Here is a 14,181-nt window from a genome sequence, read left to right as displayed (position 1 = left end):
TCTACAGCGTGGCCACTGAGATGCGCTGCGTCTCTGCTCTTGTCTAGTCGGATGACTTTGGACAATTGCCTTGACCTCTCCATGCCTCAGTTTCTTCATGTGTAAAATGGAGGACATAATGGTCCCTTTCATCAGGCTTGTTCTGAGGATTGGGCTTACACTGGTAAATCATAAGATGGCACCTGGAAGAGCGCTCAAAGAATGTTGGTATGGAGAGCGGAGAGTTTACCATGTATGTCCTGCCTGAGTTAGGATCCACTTGCACCTGGATGGTAATGGTTGCTGTGAAATCCTCCCTTGAAATTAGAGGTTTTGAGGATGGCACTGGACACCCCAATGGAGAGTGTGTTTGGCGCTAAGCCAAATTTGTTCTTTCTTGGCTAAAAAGTGTGTTGGGGAGGAAGGGAAGGAGGAGTAAGGAGGAGCTAGCCTTCAAAATGGTGCAATAAATACATTTTAAAGACAGGATCTTGCTTTGTCACCAAGCTGGAGTGCAGTGGTACGACCTTGACTCACTGTAGCCTCAACCTCCTGGGCTCAAGTGATCCTCCCGCCTCAGCCTCCCGAGTGGTTGGGACTATAGACACGCACCACCACACCCGGCTAGAAAAAAGGGAGCAATTTTGGAAGTGGAAATTACCGTCAAGATCTTCTAGTCTTGTCCCCCAGTTTCACAGATGAGAAAACTGAGGCCCAGAGTGGAAAAGGAACTTAACCTAAGGTAAAATTGGGACCTGTGGCAGAGCCAGTCCTGGAACCCAGTGTGTTCCCATCAGATCTCAAGTGTGTGTGTCCTACGGGCTATTCTATACCCCACTGTCTGTGAGATGTTTCTAAGTTTGTACATCAATCATAATAGGGGCTTACATTGGTAGAGCATTTCATAAAATGCTTAGAGTAATGCCTGCTTTTAATAGGCAGGGATTTGATAAGAATGCAATAACAACAGCAACAAGAGTTAACATTTTCTGTGGACTCACCATTAAGCCAGGTGCTGTGCTAAATACTTACACACATTATCTCACTAATCCTCTCCCTGCAGGGTAGGACCTCTATAACTCCCGATTTAAAGATAGGAAAACAGAGGCTCATAGCCTTTGGATTATATGGATGGTAAGTGGCAGAGCCACCAAGTCAGTGTGTCTCCAAATCCTAAGCTTTATTTCTATCTTCAAGGTAGCTTTTGATATTATGGTTTCTGTTATTACTGCTCTACAACCGCCCTCCTGTTGCTATGTACAGCATGTCATCTTCACAACAATGTCCGGAGGAAGGAACTGCCCATTTTCACATACGAAGAAACTGAAGCTCAAAGAGAAAAGGGGATGTGTCCAAGGTCACACAGCTAGCAGGCTGTCAGGCCAGGCCATGGACCCTGCTAACTGGGTGGTCAGCTGGGGCTCCCTCCACTGCTACCTGGCTGTCTCTTACCTGTGGCATGTAGCTTTCCACATTGTACGGCTTCCTAAACCTCGTGTTCAGGATGTAATGAGGGGAGCATCCACCTGCATAATACCTGTGATCAAGAACTGGGCCCTCAAAACTGTTTGTGAACAAATTTATCCTGTGAGGAAGAGACACAGATGGCGAAGAGGTTAAAGTTTGGGGTTGCTTAATCTTGATTGTCAGACCCTACTGAACGAAAACAAAAATTCCTTGGCACAGCCTTCAAGGCCCTTGATACCTGGTCCAAACCAGCTTTCCAGCTTCATTTCTGGCCGCTCTTAACCACAGCCATGTGCCCTAGTCCCCAGCCATGTGAAGAGGCTTGCTCTTGCTCCAGTCTACTCAGCTCCTTCTGTGGTAGGTACAGTTCCCTGCGCCCAGAATGCCCTTCCACCCAGTCACTGTTTTATCTCTGACTTGTCTGTCAAGATTGAGCTCTGTTGCCACTGTGGTGAGAGGCTCCACTGACACTTGCGGTGCTTGAAGCCCGCAGCCCAGCTGGGTTAGGGGCCCTCATAACACCCTGTGCTCTCACTGTTGTGCATTTATTGTCCTGTATTACTACAGTTGCCTTGCGAGAGTTGGGTAGCATAATAGGTAAGTGCGTGGACTTTGGAGCCAGCCGTCTGAGATCCAATCTCTGTTCTGCCCCTTACTGCCCAGGTGACCTTGGGCAAGCCAATTAAACCTTGGGTGGCCGCTTACTACCTGTGTGCCTCAGTCTGCTCATATGCAAACAGGGACCATACAAATACTACCTCATGGGGACGTTGTGAGGATCACATGTATCATGTTTATTAAGTCCTTAAAACACTACTTGGTCCACGATAAATGTGCTATTTATGTATTTGTCACCCTCACTATACTGTGTGCTGTTTGAAGTGGCAGTTTTCTTAATTTCTGTACAACCCTCATCACAACGCATTCACAATATTATTCACAATAATTACTGTTTACTGAGGGTGTAACTGGTGACAAACACAGCAGTGGGTAGCTGCGTGCATCATCTCATTAGTGTCCCTGCAGCTCTGTGCAATAGATGTTATCTCCATTTTAGAGAGGAAAAGAATCCAGCCCTTCCTTAGACATTATTTGTCACTGCCTCCTAAGGCAAGCTTCCATTCTTGACCATCTCTAACTACTGAAATTTCTGTTTTTATTAAGAGTCTCTGTCTCCTATCAGCTTCCACTTATTGGCTTTGGTTCTGTTCCTCACCAGAATTGTCTGGGGTCTCTTTCCCATGGCATATTCCATGTATCAAAATAATGTATACATATTTATTTTCTTTAACAACTATAATGTGGTGCTGACTTTGTGGAGGCATCATCCTAATCAATTTACACACAATGGCTCATTTAATCCTTATGAGGATTAATCGTTAGGAGGTTAGTATTATTATTATCCCCATTTTGCAGATGAGAAACATGAGGGTAACTGACTAACCCAGAGTCTCCCTGCCGGGAACAGTGGGTGGACTGGACTTTGAAATCTGACAGTGGAGCAAGAACAGAGTCTGTATTCTTCCCACCACACGAGCTGCCCAGCACCTCGTATATTAGTCACATTCACTTGTTCAATCTTCACAGCACTTTGAAAGAAGCATGTTATTAACTTCCTCCTGCAGATGATAAAGCTAAAGTTCCACATAGATAAGTGCCTTGCCCGAGGTGCCCTGGCCAGTGAGCCACTCCTTCAGTTCTCTCCTACAGGGTCCTGTCAGACCCTACTGCTGGCTTTGAATGTCTGCTATCCCACACTAGCTGGGTGACCCTGGAACTCACTCAACTTTCCTGGGCCTCAGTTTCCTTATCTGCAAGGTGGGAATTATAATAACTAGCTTATAAGGCAGTCCTGAGAGAAGCCTCCCACGTGAAGAGTCTCTAGTGATAACTTTAAAAATTGAGATTTGATGGGTTTTTTTAGAAAGAAGGTAAATCCCATTCGGGGTCAGTGTTCCCCTCCCCAGGCTGTGTCTCATATGATGATTCCTAAAGCATATGAGGGGAAGGTCTCCCTCTTCCACCTTCAGGCTGAGAAGATGCAAAATATGGCAGGAAAGTAAGGTGCATGCCAGGCCAGTGTGGCCCCTTCTGAACTTGCTCCTCTGTCCTCGCCAGAGGACAGGACCAACTCAGAGAACCCCAAAAGCCCTGGAAATCCATCCCTTCACTGTCTAACTAGAGACCTCCCTTCTTGGAGGGACCAATGCTGGGAGATAGGGACAGACCTGGATAAAACCTGCCTGCCAAGTTGTCAATAGGATTCAAGAATGTAAGGCTTAGAAAGCACTTAACATGGTCACACTGCAGGTGTTAAAATAAAGGCTCCCCTCCCTACCCCGGCCCTTGCATAGCAGCCTGTGTGGTTTCCACACATGCACAGCTCTGTCCCACTGTTCCAAACCAGCCCTCCTGATGCCTATATCTGTCCATGGGACGTGTTCCTGGAGCTGCTTGGAACTGCCCTCAGAAAGCAACCAGAAGTGTTACTTACAATACAGTCTCTCATTCTCTATCCTCCAGAATTCCATTTAATGCTGTGCCTTCCCATCTATACCACAGAAAAATGGTCACTTACCCACTGGCCAGACTGCCAATTCCCCAGTATTGGTCCATTTCATGCTGACATTTTTTATAAATCCTTCTACAGTTTGCTTCATCTGACTGGTCTCCACAGTCATTGTCCCCATTGCAAAGAAGTCTGCGGTTTACACACCTTCCTAGAATGGAGAAAGAGTATTACCCACAGCCACATGGTTGGCAAGAAAGGAACTAACACAGTATAAGCACCTACCAAGTGCCAGACCTTTTGTCAGGCCTTGCATGCTGCCCTGTTTTAATTAGTCATCCTGTATCCAGATAGATTGGTTATGGCACTAACAGTTTATTCCTCTATTGCCCCCTCCCTCCGCAGAAGAGGCCAGTGTTGTATTCCAGAAAGCAGCAGGACAGTTTGGACTCTCTCTCCCTGGGGCTGGAAAGAGGGGGTGGGATGGGTGGGTCCTGTAAATTGTGTGAGCTGGGCCACCTTTCTCTTGTTACTTAACCTCTCTGCCTCAATTTACTCACCTGTAAAATAGGAAAGTCACCATACCTATCCCATAAGGTTGTTCGAAATTTAAATGAATAAATAAAACAGTACTGACTCCTAGGAAGTGCTGTGTAAGTGTTATCAGTACTGTTCGTGTTTTTGAGGGCCAAGTGCACATTAACTAGTAAATATTTGCAGTGGGATTGAAACCTTTAACTGTCTAATCACAAATTCTTCCCACTAAACCACACTGCCTTCAACAACATAGTCATTTGGATTATAAAAAATTATTTGCATCCCTTTTGCTTCCTTTAAACTTTTTCCTCCTGATTGATTTCCTTTCTTATTAGTATATCGTTGGGAGATAAAGCGCATAAGACAGGTAGTCCTATTTCCTCAGATATGTCTGGTCATTTTAAACCAATGTTCTTGGAGTGTTAAAAGCAGAAAAATAGCAATCTGGCCTTCAAATGTTTCTTACCAGACATTTAAACTAAAGCCTGCCCAAATAACCATCATGGCTTTGGTCAGAATCATGGAACACAGGCCATAATGAGTCCATGGATACACTGTAAAAAAGTCTCTCAGATTTATTGGATAGAATTTTGCATTTGCAATAACCCCTAGAAATTGCTCTAAGAATCCCTAACTCTTTCTTGAAAGATCCCCATGCACAGTCCACATGGGTACAGTAAATGTAGAGAATTGCAACTTCCATCTAGAAAATGTGGGTCAAAATGTTCTCATTTTTGCTGGAGATGGAGAAATAGAGAACCAACTGTTTGCTTGGATTCTCTGAATGAATTGAAAAGTTGTGTTTATTTAGTTTTGCAGCAGGTGATTATTCATTTCTGTACTCCTTTCTTCCTACCTTCCTTCCTTCCTTCTGTCAATCTATCCATCTGTCCTTTTTTCTTTTCTTCCTTTTTATAAACAATAATTTTTACCGGGTATATCATGGATTAGGGATCATCTTGGACTTAGTGATGCAGAAATGCAAATGACAGGAAATTTCTTTCTAAAGATTTATCAGTGATAAATGATGCTAACTGCCCTATGTAACCGTTCTAGATTTTGTCACATTCTACTTAACCCCAGACCTCTGACAGAGCTAAGGGAGCCAACAGTCTACAAAGAGCTCTCATAGCTATGATGTCACTTGATGCTTATAACAGACTTGTAAGGTATTCACATCACCCCTAATTTTCAGTTGAGGGAGCCAAAATGCAGAAAGGTTAAGTGACTTCTGCTAGTCACAAAGTCAAAATAAGACCTGACCCAAGATTTCTGACTGCAGCACACATACTTTTTGTGTCTTTAATGTCAATGAATGTAATCTGAATTCTCGAATTTCCAATAGAAGCTTTTCCACTTACCTGCTATATGAAGAAGTAACCTCTTCAAGTCTCGATTTTTTAAGGTGTATAATGAGGATAATAATAACACCTACATTATAAGGTGATTTTTATAAAATAATGCATGTGAAAGGAGGTCAGAGATTTTAGGACAAGGAGGCCTCCTGAGCTGCCCCATGACCCTGATCTTGAGCACTGGACATGGCCTGTCCCTTGGTCATCAAGAACCATTACCTCATTCAGATTCAGGCTTTCCCCTCTTACTCCTGCATTGATTTATACCTGTCTGTGCACACACAAAGCCTTCACATCGCACTTGACTTCTGCATGGTCTGCTGGTAACACAGTCTTCGACTTCCTTGTCAGAGAAGTTGCACGGTTCCCCATGGAACTGAGAGGGCTGGAGCAAGTTGGCATACCTGTACTGTAGCAGAGAGGAGCCAGGTGAACCAAGGGCAAAGCCTTAGATCTCAGGAGCTGAGGGATACTCTGTGTAAATGGGTCTTGAGCCAGGATTTGGGCTCCACAAGAGCACTGAAATGTCTGATCATCATTCCCCCAGCCCCTTGTGCTCCCCCCATTATATACACTTAAGGAGATGTGTTGTGATTTGCTGTTTGCTGGATGGTTTCTTCAATTAGTCTGTGAGCTCTCTGAGGGCAGGGACCTTGGCTTTGATCTCTGCTTCTGCAGTGATCAGTCAAGATTTGCTGAATGTGGGAAAGTCAGCCCATGCTGACTCCATGGGCTCTGGAGTCAAAGGTTAGTAGATGGACTCATGTAGCCAGTTCAATAACACAAAATAAATTATCTCTCAGCTTAATTACTCCACTGGGTTGATTCAAGTATTCCCCTTTATTCCTGAAGGCATCAGTATATTATAAATGCAAAAACTTGGGCTTTGGAGCTATAACTTATTCTGATACTTTATAGTTGTGTGATATTGGGCAAATTACTTAATATTTATGAATCTCAATTTACCCATCTGTAAAATAGGGATCATGATCATGAATTATCTAAATGTTCAGTTATGAAGTTTAAATTATATAATCTCATTATGTTGTTGGATATATAGTAGGCATTCAATTTCTTGGACTTGCTTTTCTTTATTATTGCTTTTTAGCAGTCAATATTGCTATATCTCTACCATCTTATGCATTTATTCCAAAATGATTGATTGAGCCACCCAGTGTTGAAAAGGTAGATGTTATTGTTGCTTCCCTGTTTGGTCAGTTTTACTGGTAATTGTATCCCCTAACCTGTTCTCAAGGAGGTCACAGATGCTGGGGTTGGGCCCCAGGCAGTTGCAGCACAGTGCAATGAGTGCCATGACAGGGGAGGCAGAGTGCTTTGTACACTCATCAGGAGTCCCTCATGCAAACTAAGGAGAAGCCCAAGTGGAAGGCTTTGGAAGAACTAAGTGACACCTCAGCTGAAACTTGATGGCTGAGTAGGAATGTCTGGCAGGTGTGAAGAACTGACGAGAGTGGGGCTCAGAAGAGTGATATGGGTGGAGGAAATTCCTGTACCAAAGCTGAGAGAACTAGAGAAGGTGTCCCGTGTTCCAGAAAACATTAAAAAGATTCATTGTGGCTGGGGAGAAGAGCACAACTAGGAGAGTGGCCAGAGTGGGAGAGAGACATAGACAAGAGCAGATAACACCGGGGCCTCCAGGCCTTGGGAAAGTGATTACAGGATTTTATCCTGCGGCAATGAGAAACTGCTGCAGAGGAAGAAAGTGACCAGATTTGGGTGATTTCCAAAAGTTAGTTGCAGTCAAGATTTTAGTAAACAAAAGAACACAGGAGGCAAGCCAGGATAGCAGCCCCTGCTTTGCAGGATGACATTAATAAGGCACAGTTATTACCTTTATGGCATCTATACTTTGGCCTTGGAAATCCAAAAAAAGAAATGTAGATAACCATTCACCTATGCCCTTTGTACTTGCAAAGGGTCATTCTTTCTGGAAGGCAGAGCCTGTCAGGACAGGGACAAGGCTTGCAGAGAACACTGTGAAAAAAAAAAAAAAGACTAAAAAGCTCCAGGCTCCAAAGGCAAAGTGGGTTCCAGGAGTGTGTAAGTGGTGCAGGAAATACATCACCCAATCTGACTTGAGAGGCTTTGCTGAGCCCCCAGCCAGTGACCCTGCAGACAGGGATGATAACCAGCTGAGGGAACGTCTGCGGCAGACTCTGAGAGAGGAGCTCTGGCTGCCAGGCTGACTCATGCTGAGTCTTCCTAGTTTATGGTGCAGATGAAGCAATTATCCAGATAATTGGATCAATGCTGATACCTTCAGCAATGAAACCTACTTTGGGAACTGAATGATCCACCTTGGCTCTCTCCATTGATCCAATTAACTGGGTGATTGTCCTGGGCTTACTTCCACAGCCTCTTTAGAGTCTAAGCCCATGGCTGGTTTGGTTTCCCAAGGATCTGGGGAAATAGCAACCATTCTCTTTTCTCTGGCATATCTATTGTTCTCAGAAGTAGGATCCTGGGTCAGCCCTTCTATGACCAAGGAGGCTGAATGACAGATATTGCAGAAATTGAGTGTGTTCACTGGAAGAACCCTATACAAGGAACACTGGACAGTAGCCTGAGTTCAAGGTCTGCATTTACTACTAGGTGAACTCAAGAAGCCATTTATCTGCTCTGATTTCCTGTTTGTCTATCTGTTTAACAGAAAGTGTAACAACAACATTGCCTTCCCTATAGAGATATCAGAAAACAGAACAAGATCAAACACCACACATTTATGAAGAACCTATTCTGTGCCAGAGATTGGTCTACACATTGAAAATGCAGAATTGAATCAGCCTTCACAAGTTCACTGTGTATTGAAGGTGAAAAATAAGTGGCATGATGTGATAAATGTGAGGATACAAGGGGAATAAGGAGCTATCGAAGCTCATAAAAGATTGCTTTATCCAACTGGAGGTAGGGCTGAGGAGGAGTCAAAAAGCTTTCTCAAAAGAGGCAGCTCCTGAGTAGGAGTTTCAAACTGTGAGTAGGTGCTCACCAGTGAAGGAAGTGGGAAAGGTCACCCTACCTGAGAAAGCAGCATGAAGAAACGCCCAGAGAGAGTGAAGGCCAGAGTCATACAAGTGTCCATTGTGCTGGAAATGTAGGCTAGATTCGGTCATAGGGATCCTCGAAAACCATGATCCTGGACTTGATCCTAAGGGTCATGGGTAGACTGTGAATGGTTTCCAAGTGGGCAAAGACAACTCAGACATACACTGTGATTGCTTCCCCTGTTTCATGATGAAAGATTGATTGAAAGAACAGGTTCAAGGCGGAGAGTCTAATTAGGAAGGTAGTAGAGTGAGAAAGGCTGGGTGTGCTTGGAAAACACTGGAGAACCAAAGGAAAGAACTTATTGCTGCTTGGAAGCATAGAAGGAAAGGATGCATTTATTAAATTAGCTGACATTTATTGAGGGCCAACTATGTGCCAGGCACTGTTAGCAATGGCTCAGCCGATCTTGCTGGGGACAAAGGCTGCTGGAAGCTTAGAGCTGTCCCAGGCCTGGTTGCTTACCCTTTTCTTCTGACAGGGGTCACATGTGGTCCAAGAGGACCAACTAGACAGCTCACAATCAATGGGCATCAGGGTAACATCCACACTCCGCATCTGTCTGCTCTTAGCAAAGCTCTTGTTGACTGCATTTGACTCAAAGGAATGTGGCCTTTCACCTCTAAAAGTCATTAGGGGAGAAGAGAGTCACGTATCAGAAGGGAATTAAGTATACATCCAACCATCTATTTGTACATTCAATAAATATATATTTGCTCACTTGTGTAAGGCTATTAGTTTATCATTCCAGGATAACCTATCCTGGAATTAATTAACCTATCCTGGAGTTAATTAATTAATCCAACAAATATTTAATCCAACAATTAAATATTAATTAATTCCATTCCTTAATTAATTAATTAATTTAGGTTAATTAATCCAACAAATATTTATTGAACATGTAGTAAGCACCTAACATTATCGCTAGAGAAACATGTCTGTGAGAAACATGTCTCACGCCCTAGCTCTATGGGACTTTATCCAGAGGGCAGGGATTTCCAGCATGCAGGCCCCATGGCTGGAGCTGTGCAGGCCCAGTGGGAGTCAGGAGAGCCTGGTAGTAGGGAAACAAGGAAGAGGCTGGCAGCAGCAGTCCCACTGAGTGGTATAAGCCTGAATCATGGCAATGGCCAGGGAGAGAGGATGGGGAGAACCAGCATATGAGATGCTTCTCATGTGGAATGGATAGAAAGTGATGGTGGATGGTGGAGGTGGGGTGCTAAAGGAAGGCCTTTTAAGTGGATGCTGTTTTCCCATTTGAGTGTGTGGGCGGTGGGAAACACAGCAGAAAATAAATCTTGATGGGGAAGACTTGAGTTTCGGGTGGGGCATGCTGAGTTCCAGGTGCCATGAAACACCTACGGAGACTCATTTAGTAAATAGTTCCCATATGGGCTTGGATCTCAGGATGAGAGATTTGTGCTAGGTACAGATCTGATCATGGAAAGCTATGGAAGAGGAGGAGACGGTTCTTGAGAGGAGAAGTGAGTGAAGGATACTTATTCTTGGAAACCTCAGCACCACCAGCAGAGATAAGGCAATGCTTTTGTTTCATTTCCTGGAGCACATTGGGTTATGAGTGGATGAATGAGGATGCTATTTAATTTGCCTGGGCCTTCAGTTTCTTCCTCTGTAATATGAAGGGTGTAGGATGATTCTTATTTTTTTCTTACAATTGAAAGGGTGTATTACACTGTAAGATTCTTTGTAATTTGTGTTCCTTTCCAGGGCACAAAAGGAGATGGGAAGACAAAAGGAATGGAGGTTTGCTGAGCACCTATGACAGACATGTCAAGGCTGTGCTCAATGGCCCAGCATCACCCACGCTATCTCCTTCTATTTTCACAGCAATGCTGGAAGACAGCTGTGGAGCACTGCTGCCTGGGCAGATGAGGGAAGTGGCCCAGAGAGACAGTGACACATCCACTGTCATGCAGCTGGTATGCAGTGGTGTTACGATCTGAGCCGAGGTCTCTTAGGCTCTAGAGTATATACGGGTTTTGTCCGTTGCCCCATGCTGCCTGGAAGGAAACAGGGCCAGCACTGACTCCAATAATCTCTTCCAACGTCTATGTAAGGCCTGTTTCTTTCCATATCCAGGATTGAGTCATTAGGGAGAAGAGCATCACGTAGTTTTCACCATCTCATATACACAGGATGTCACTCCCGACAAGGTCATTAACAATATGTTCTCAATTGGCAAAAGTCCTACAAAGAGGATAATATTAACTATGGTGAAATCCGTGTCCATGACCGCCCCAGAGACCAGCAAAAATCAATTGCCTAGTAAAGTTGGATCTTTAATGAAAGGTCAAAGACTACTGGAAACCACAGGTGGATACTTTAAAACGGTTACTTGAGGCAGGATGCTACACATCAGTGGGGGGCTTCAGAATGTGTTCTTATCTACTAATTTGCCCAGGTTTGACAAAACAATATTGTCTGTGATTTGGCTTCTCCTAAGTATGTATTTGACAGCTCTGCAGGGTACCCTCTTCCTATTTCAACTACAAAACAGTTACATTATGTTTTTAGCAACCAAGACAACTCCAGGGCCATAGGTGAGACTGAGCAGGTAAGTAATGTACACACTAGCTATTAAGAGTCACAATTACTTTCCTCTCTGAGATTTGAAAGCCTGTTAATGGGCAAGATGAACACTTACAGAAAGAACTTGGTAAAAAGTAGTTATATCCACCACATCTCTCATTTTTGCACCTAATTTTCATTATGGAAGATGGCAATATAATGAAGTAATCAGCTGAATAAATAGTATGTTTGTAAATTACATCAGATGAGATGTGTGTGGTTTATTAGTACTATAAAATGCAAATCTGAAAGAAAGGCTAGGATTAAACAGCATCTTTAGTTCCTGGGACTAACGAGGAGCCACATAAATTCTAGGTTCCATCAGGGCCTCTGTGTGTGGGAACAACATGAGCCTTTCACCCCTATGGATTTCTATAGAAACAAACCTGATGGACATTTTGACCAACTGACTAAACTACTGTCATTAAAAATCCTCTGTATGCTTTTAACATTGAAAAATTAAGCATGCCTAGAGAAGTACAAGAAATAATATAATAAACACCCATGTACTCACATCCAGATTGGCAGTTGTTCACACTTTGGTACACTTGCTTCAAGTCTTTTTTAAAATTTTTAATTTTGACATCTGCATTTTACAGCAGCCTCAATTTTGCTCCCCCCACCTTACCCCCAGAGGGGCTATTGCCATGAATTTGGTGTGTTTCCTTCCAGTCTCTTTTAGATAATTTGACGTCTATACACTATCTATAGTATTGCTTGTGTGTGCTTTATTCATACTTACACATATGATTCTGCAACTCACTTTTGTTAATCAACATTGCATTTCTGAAGCTATCCATGTTGATTCATAAAGAGATCTAGTTCATTTCTTTTGTCTGGATGTTCTATCATATGACACGCATTGCATTTAATTTATTCCTTCTCTTTTTGAGGGACATTTATATTTTCCCAATGTTTTGCGATTGCAAATAGAGCTACAGTAAACGCCCTTGCTCAGCTCCTTGAACATGTGCCCCCTCTACTTAAGGACTGGCAAGGAGGTGTCTTTCCCGGGGATGCAGAAAATGCTGTAGCCAGCATTAGGACACATTTCACCGGGCCCAGGTCTCCCACTCTTTTCCTAACAGGCGTCTCTGATCAAAATAAAGATGGATCCATCCAGTACGGCAGGATTGGGTCAGCAGTAAATTGCAAGCCATCAGCTTATATAGATGGGGTGCGTCAATATATTTTGGCTTTCGGTAGAAATGCCCTGACACAACAACTTTCTTGTCACACACAATTTGTTAAGCAGCTGCATCCCCTTTGCAAACAGCATCCTTTTTCTTTGCTAGAAGGGGCAGCTTCTAGGTGGCAGGTTTTCAATTTCTCTTCTCTCTGTCGTTTGCTGTGGTAGACATGAAATTTAAAGCAACATCTCAAGGCAACAAATGTGTGGCCCAGAGATGGAGACACAGCACAGAGGCCAACAAGTCAGATACACAATGTGGGGGCTGGGGGGTGGTGGGGGGCGGGGAGGGGACAACGCATTAGTGAGAAGCAGAAGGATGCAGAGAGAGTGCAGGGGCTCTGAGACCTGAATGAAACTGGATTTGAATCCATAGTTAGCTGTTTGTTAAGTGGATAGCCTTGGGACACTTATGTTTTCTGTTTCCCTGTCTGTGAAACTGTAAACAGTAGCACTTACCTGTGCTACTGTGAGGATTATAGCTAATGTTTCCAAGTTGCTGGCACAGAGTGGCAATACATAATAGGTCTTACGACACAGTGATTATGATTTCATCATCTGACTTGATTACAAGAGTAAGTAAGAACAAAAAACTCTTTTGGCCAATACGAAGGTGGTCTCAGCATTTTCTGTTCCAGAACCAAAGACTATTCTTCTACTCGCAGATGGAATTCAAATACCTGCCGTGTTCAAGACAGCCCCATGGGGATTATAGGTGGATGTCAGAACTATACCCGGATTCAGGTAAGGGTTTGAGAACCTCACCACACATGCGTGAATCTTTTCTTGTCACTGAGGATCAGTTTGTTCTCTTACATAGCGAGAAGGAGAGATTACACCCACCTCATGACGTTGTAGTGACGATTAAATACAATTTCTTAGACTGCACTCTAATCAACCATTTGCCCCTCCACTCCCTACCTCAGAGTGAACTTCCTAATATATATATTTGATCGTGTCACTCCTTTGCTTCAACCCTTCAATGGCTTCCCAATGCATTGTGGTGAGGATATAGTTCAAGTTCCTTAGCTGGTACTCCAGCATCCCCCAACTCTGCCCATGACATGATGCCTGTTCACTCCTACTCTATCTCATCCCTCTCAACTTCCTGCCGGGACCTGTGTTCAAGGCCCACTAAAGTGTCTGGAAGCTTCAGGAGCAAGCCAGCTCTCTCACACTCACGCACCGTTGCCTGTGCTGCTCCCTCTACCTGGCACTCCTTTCAACCCCTTAGCCATTCGGCAAACACCCACGCACCTGTAGAGATTCAGCCCTCATACTCTCTGTTCTAGAAGCCTTTCCAGGCCCTATGTCCCCCAGAGCTGATCATTCCCTCCTTGTTTCCTGGCTGCCCCTGTAGCATCTTTTGTAACAGTACACATAGCATGTGCTCACATGTTGGCATTCTTTGTGAGAACATAGGCTCATCTCTGTATCCTCAGAGCCCAACAGAAAGCTCCACCCAGGGGCACAATGCTATAGATAGGGTTGCT

At 43.9% G+C, this 14,181-nt stretch overlaps 1 protein-coding gene across 3 annotated transcripts in view; it reads right to left on the bottom strand.

Moving 5' to 3' along the window:
- The window catches only part of C8B (complement C8 beta chain), a 45,257-nt gene that overhangs the window by 21,446 nt on the left and 9,630 nt on the right, over nt 1–14,181 (bottom strand). Inside the window, exons 1-5 of one of the 3 annotated variants that reach the window (XM_004025871.5) lie at nt 9,376–9,424; nt 8,885–9,013; nt 6,115–6,256; nt 4,025–4,166; nt 1,432–1,564 (exon numbers count right to left, since the gene is read on the bottom strand). In XM_004025871.5, coding sequence (XP_004025920.4) covers nt 1,432–1,564; nt 4,025–4,166; nt 6,115–6,256; nt 8,885–8,947 — 480 coding nt within the window. In that variant the 5' untranslated portion in view covers nt 8,948–9,013; nt 9,376–9,424. Of the gene's footprint in view, nt 1–1,431; nt 1,565–4,024; nt 4,167–6,114; nt 6,257–8,884; nt 9,014–9,375; nt 9,533–14,181 lie in introns of those variants that run through there. The other 2 variants (XM_019019054.4, XM_019019058.4) reach the window with 2 other exon arrangements.

The sequence above is a fragment of the Gorilla gorilla genome, chromosome 1 (genome assembly GCF_029281585.2).
Source record: "Gorilla gorilla gorilla isolate KB3781 chromosome 1, NHGRI_mGorGor1-v2.1_pri, whole genome shotgun sequence".
Taxonomy (NCBI): domain Eukaryota; kingdom Metazoa; phylum Chordata; class Mammalia; order Primates; family Hominidae; genus Gorilla; species Gorilla gorilla.
Note: the sequence above shows the minus strand (reverse complement) of the source record. Positions and strands in the feature narration are given on the sequence as shown.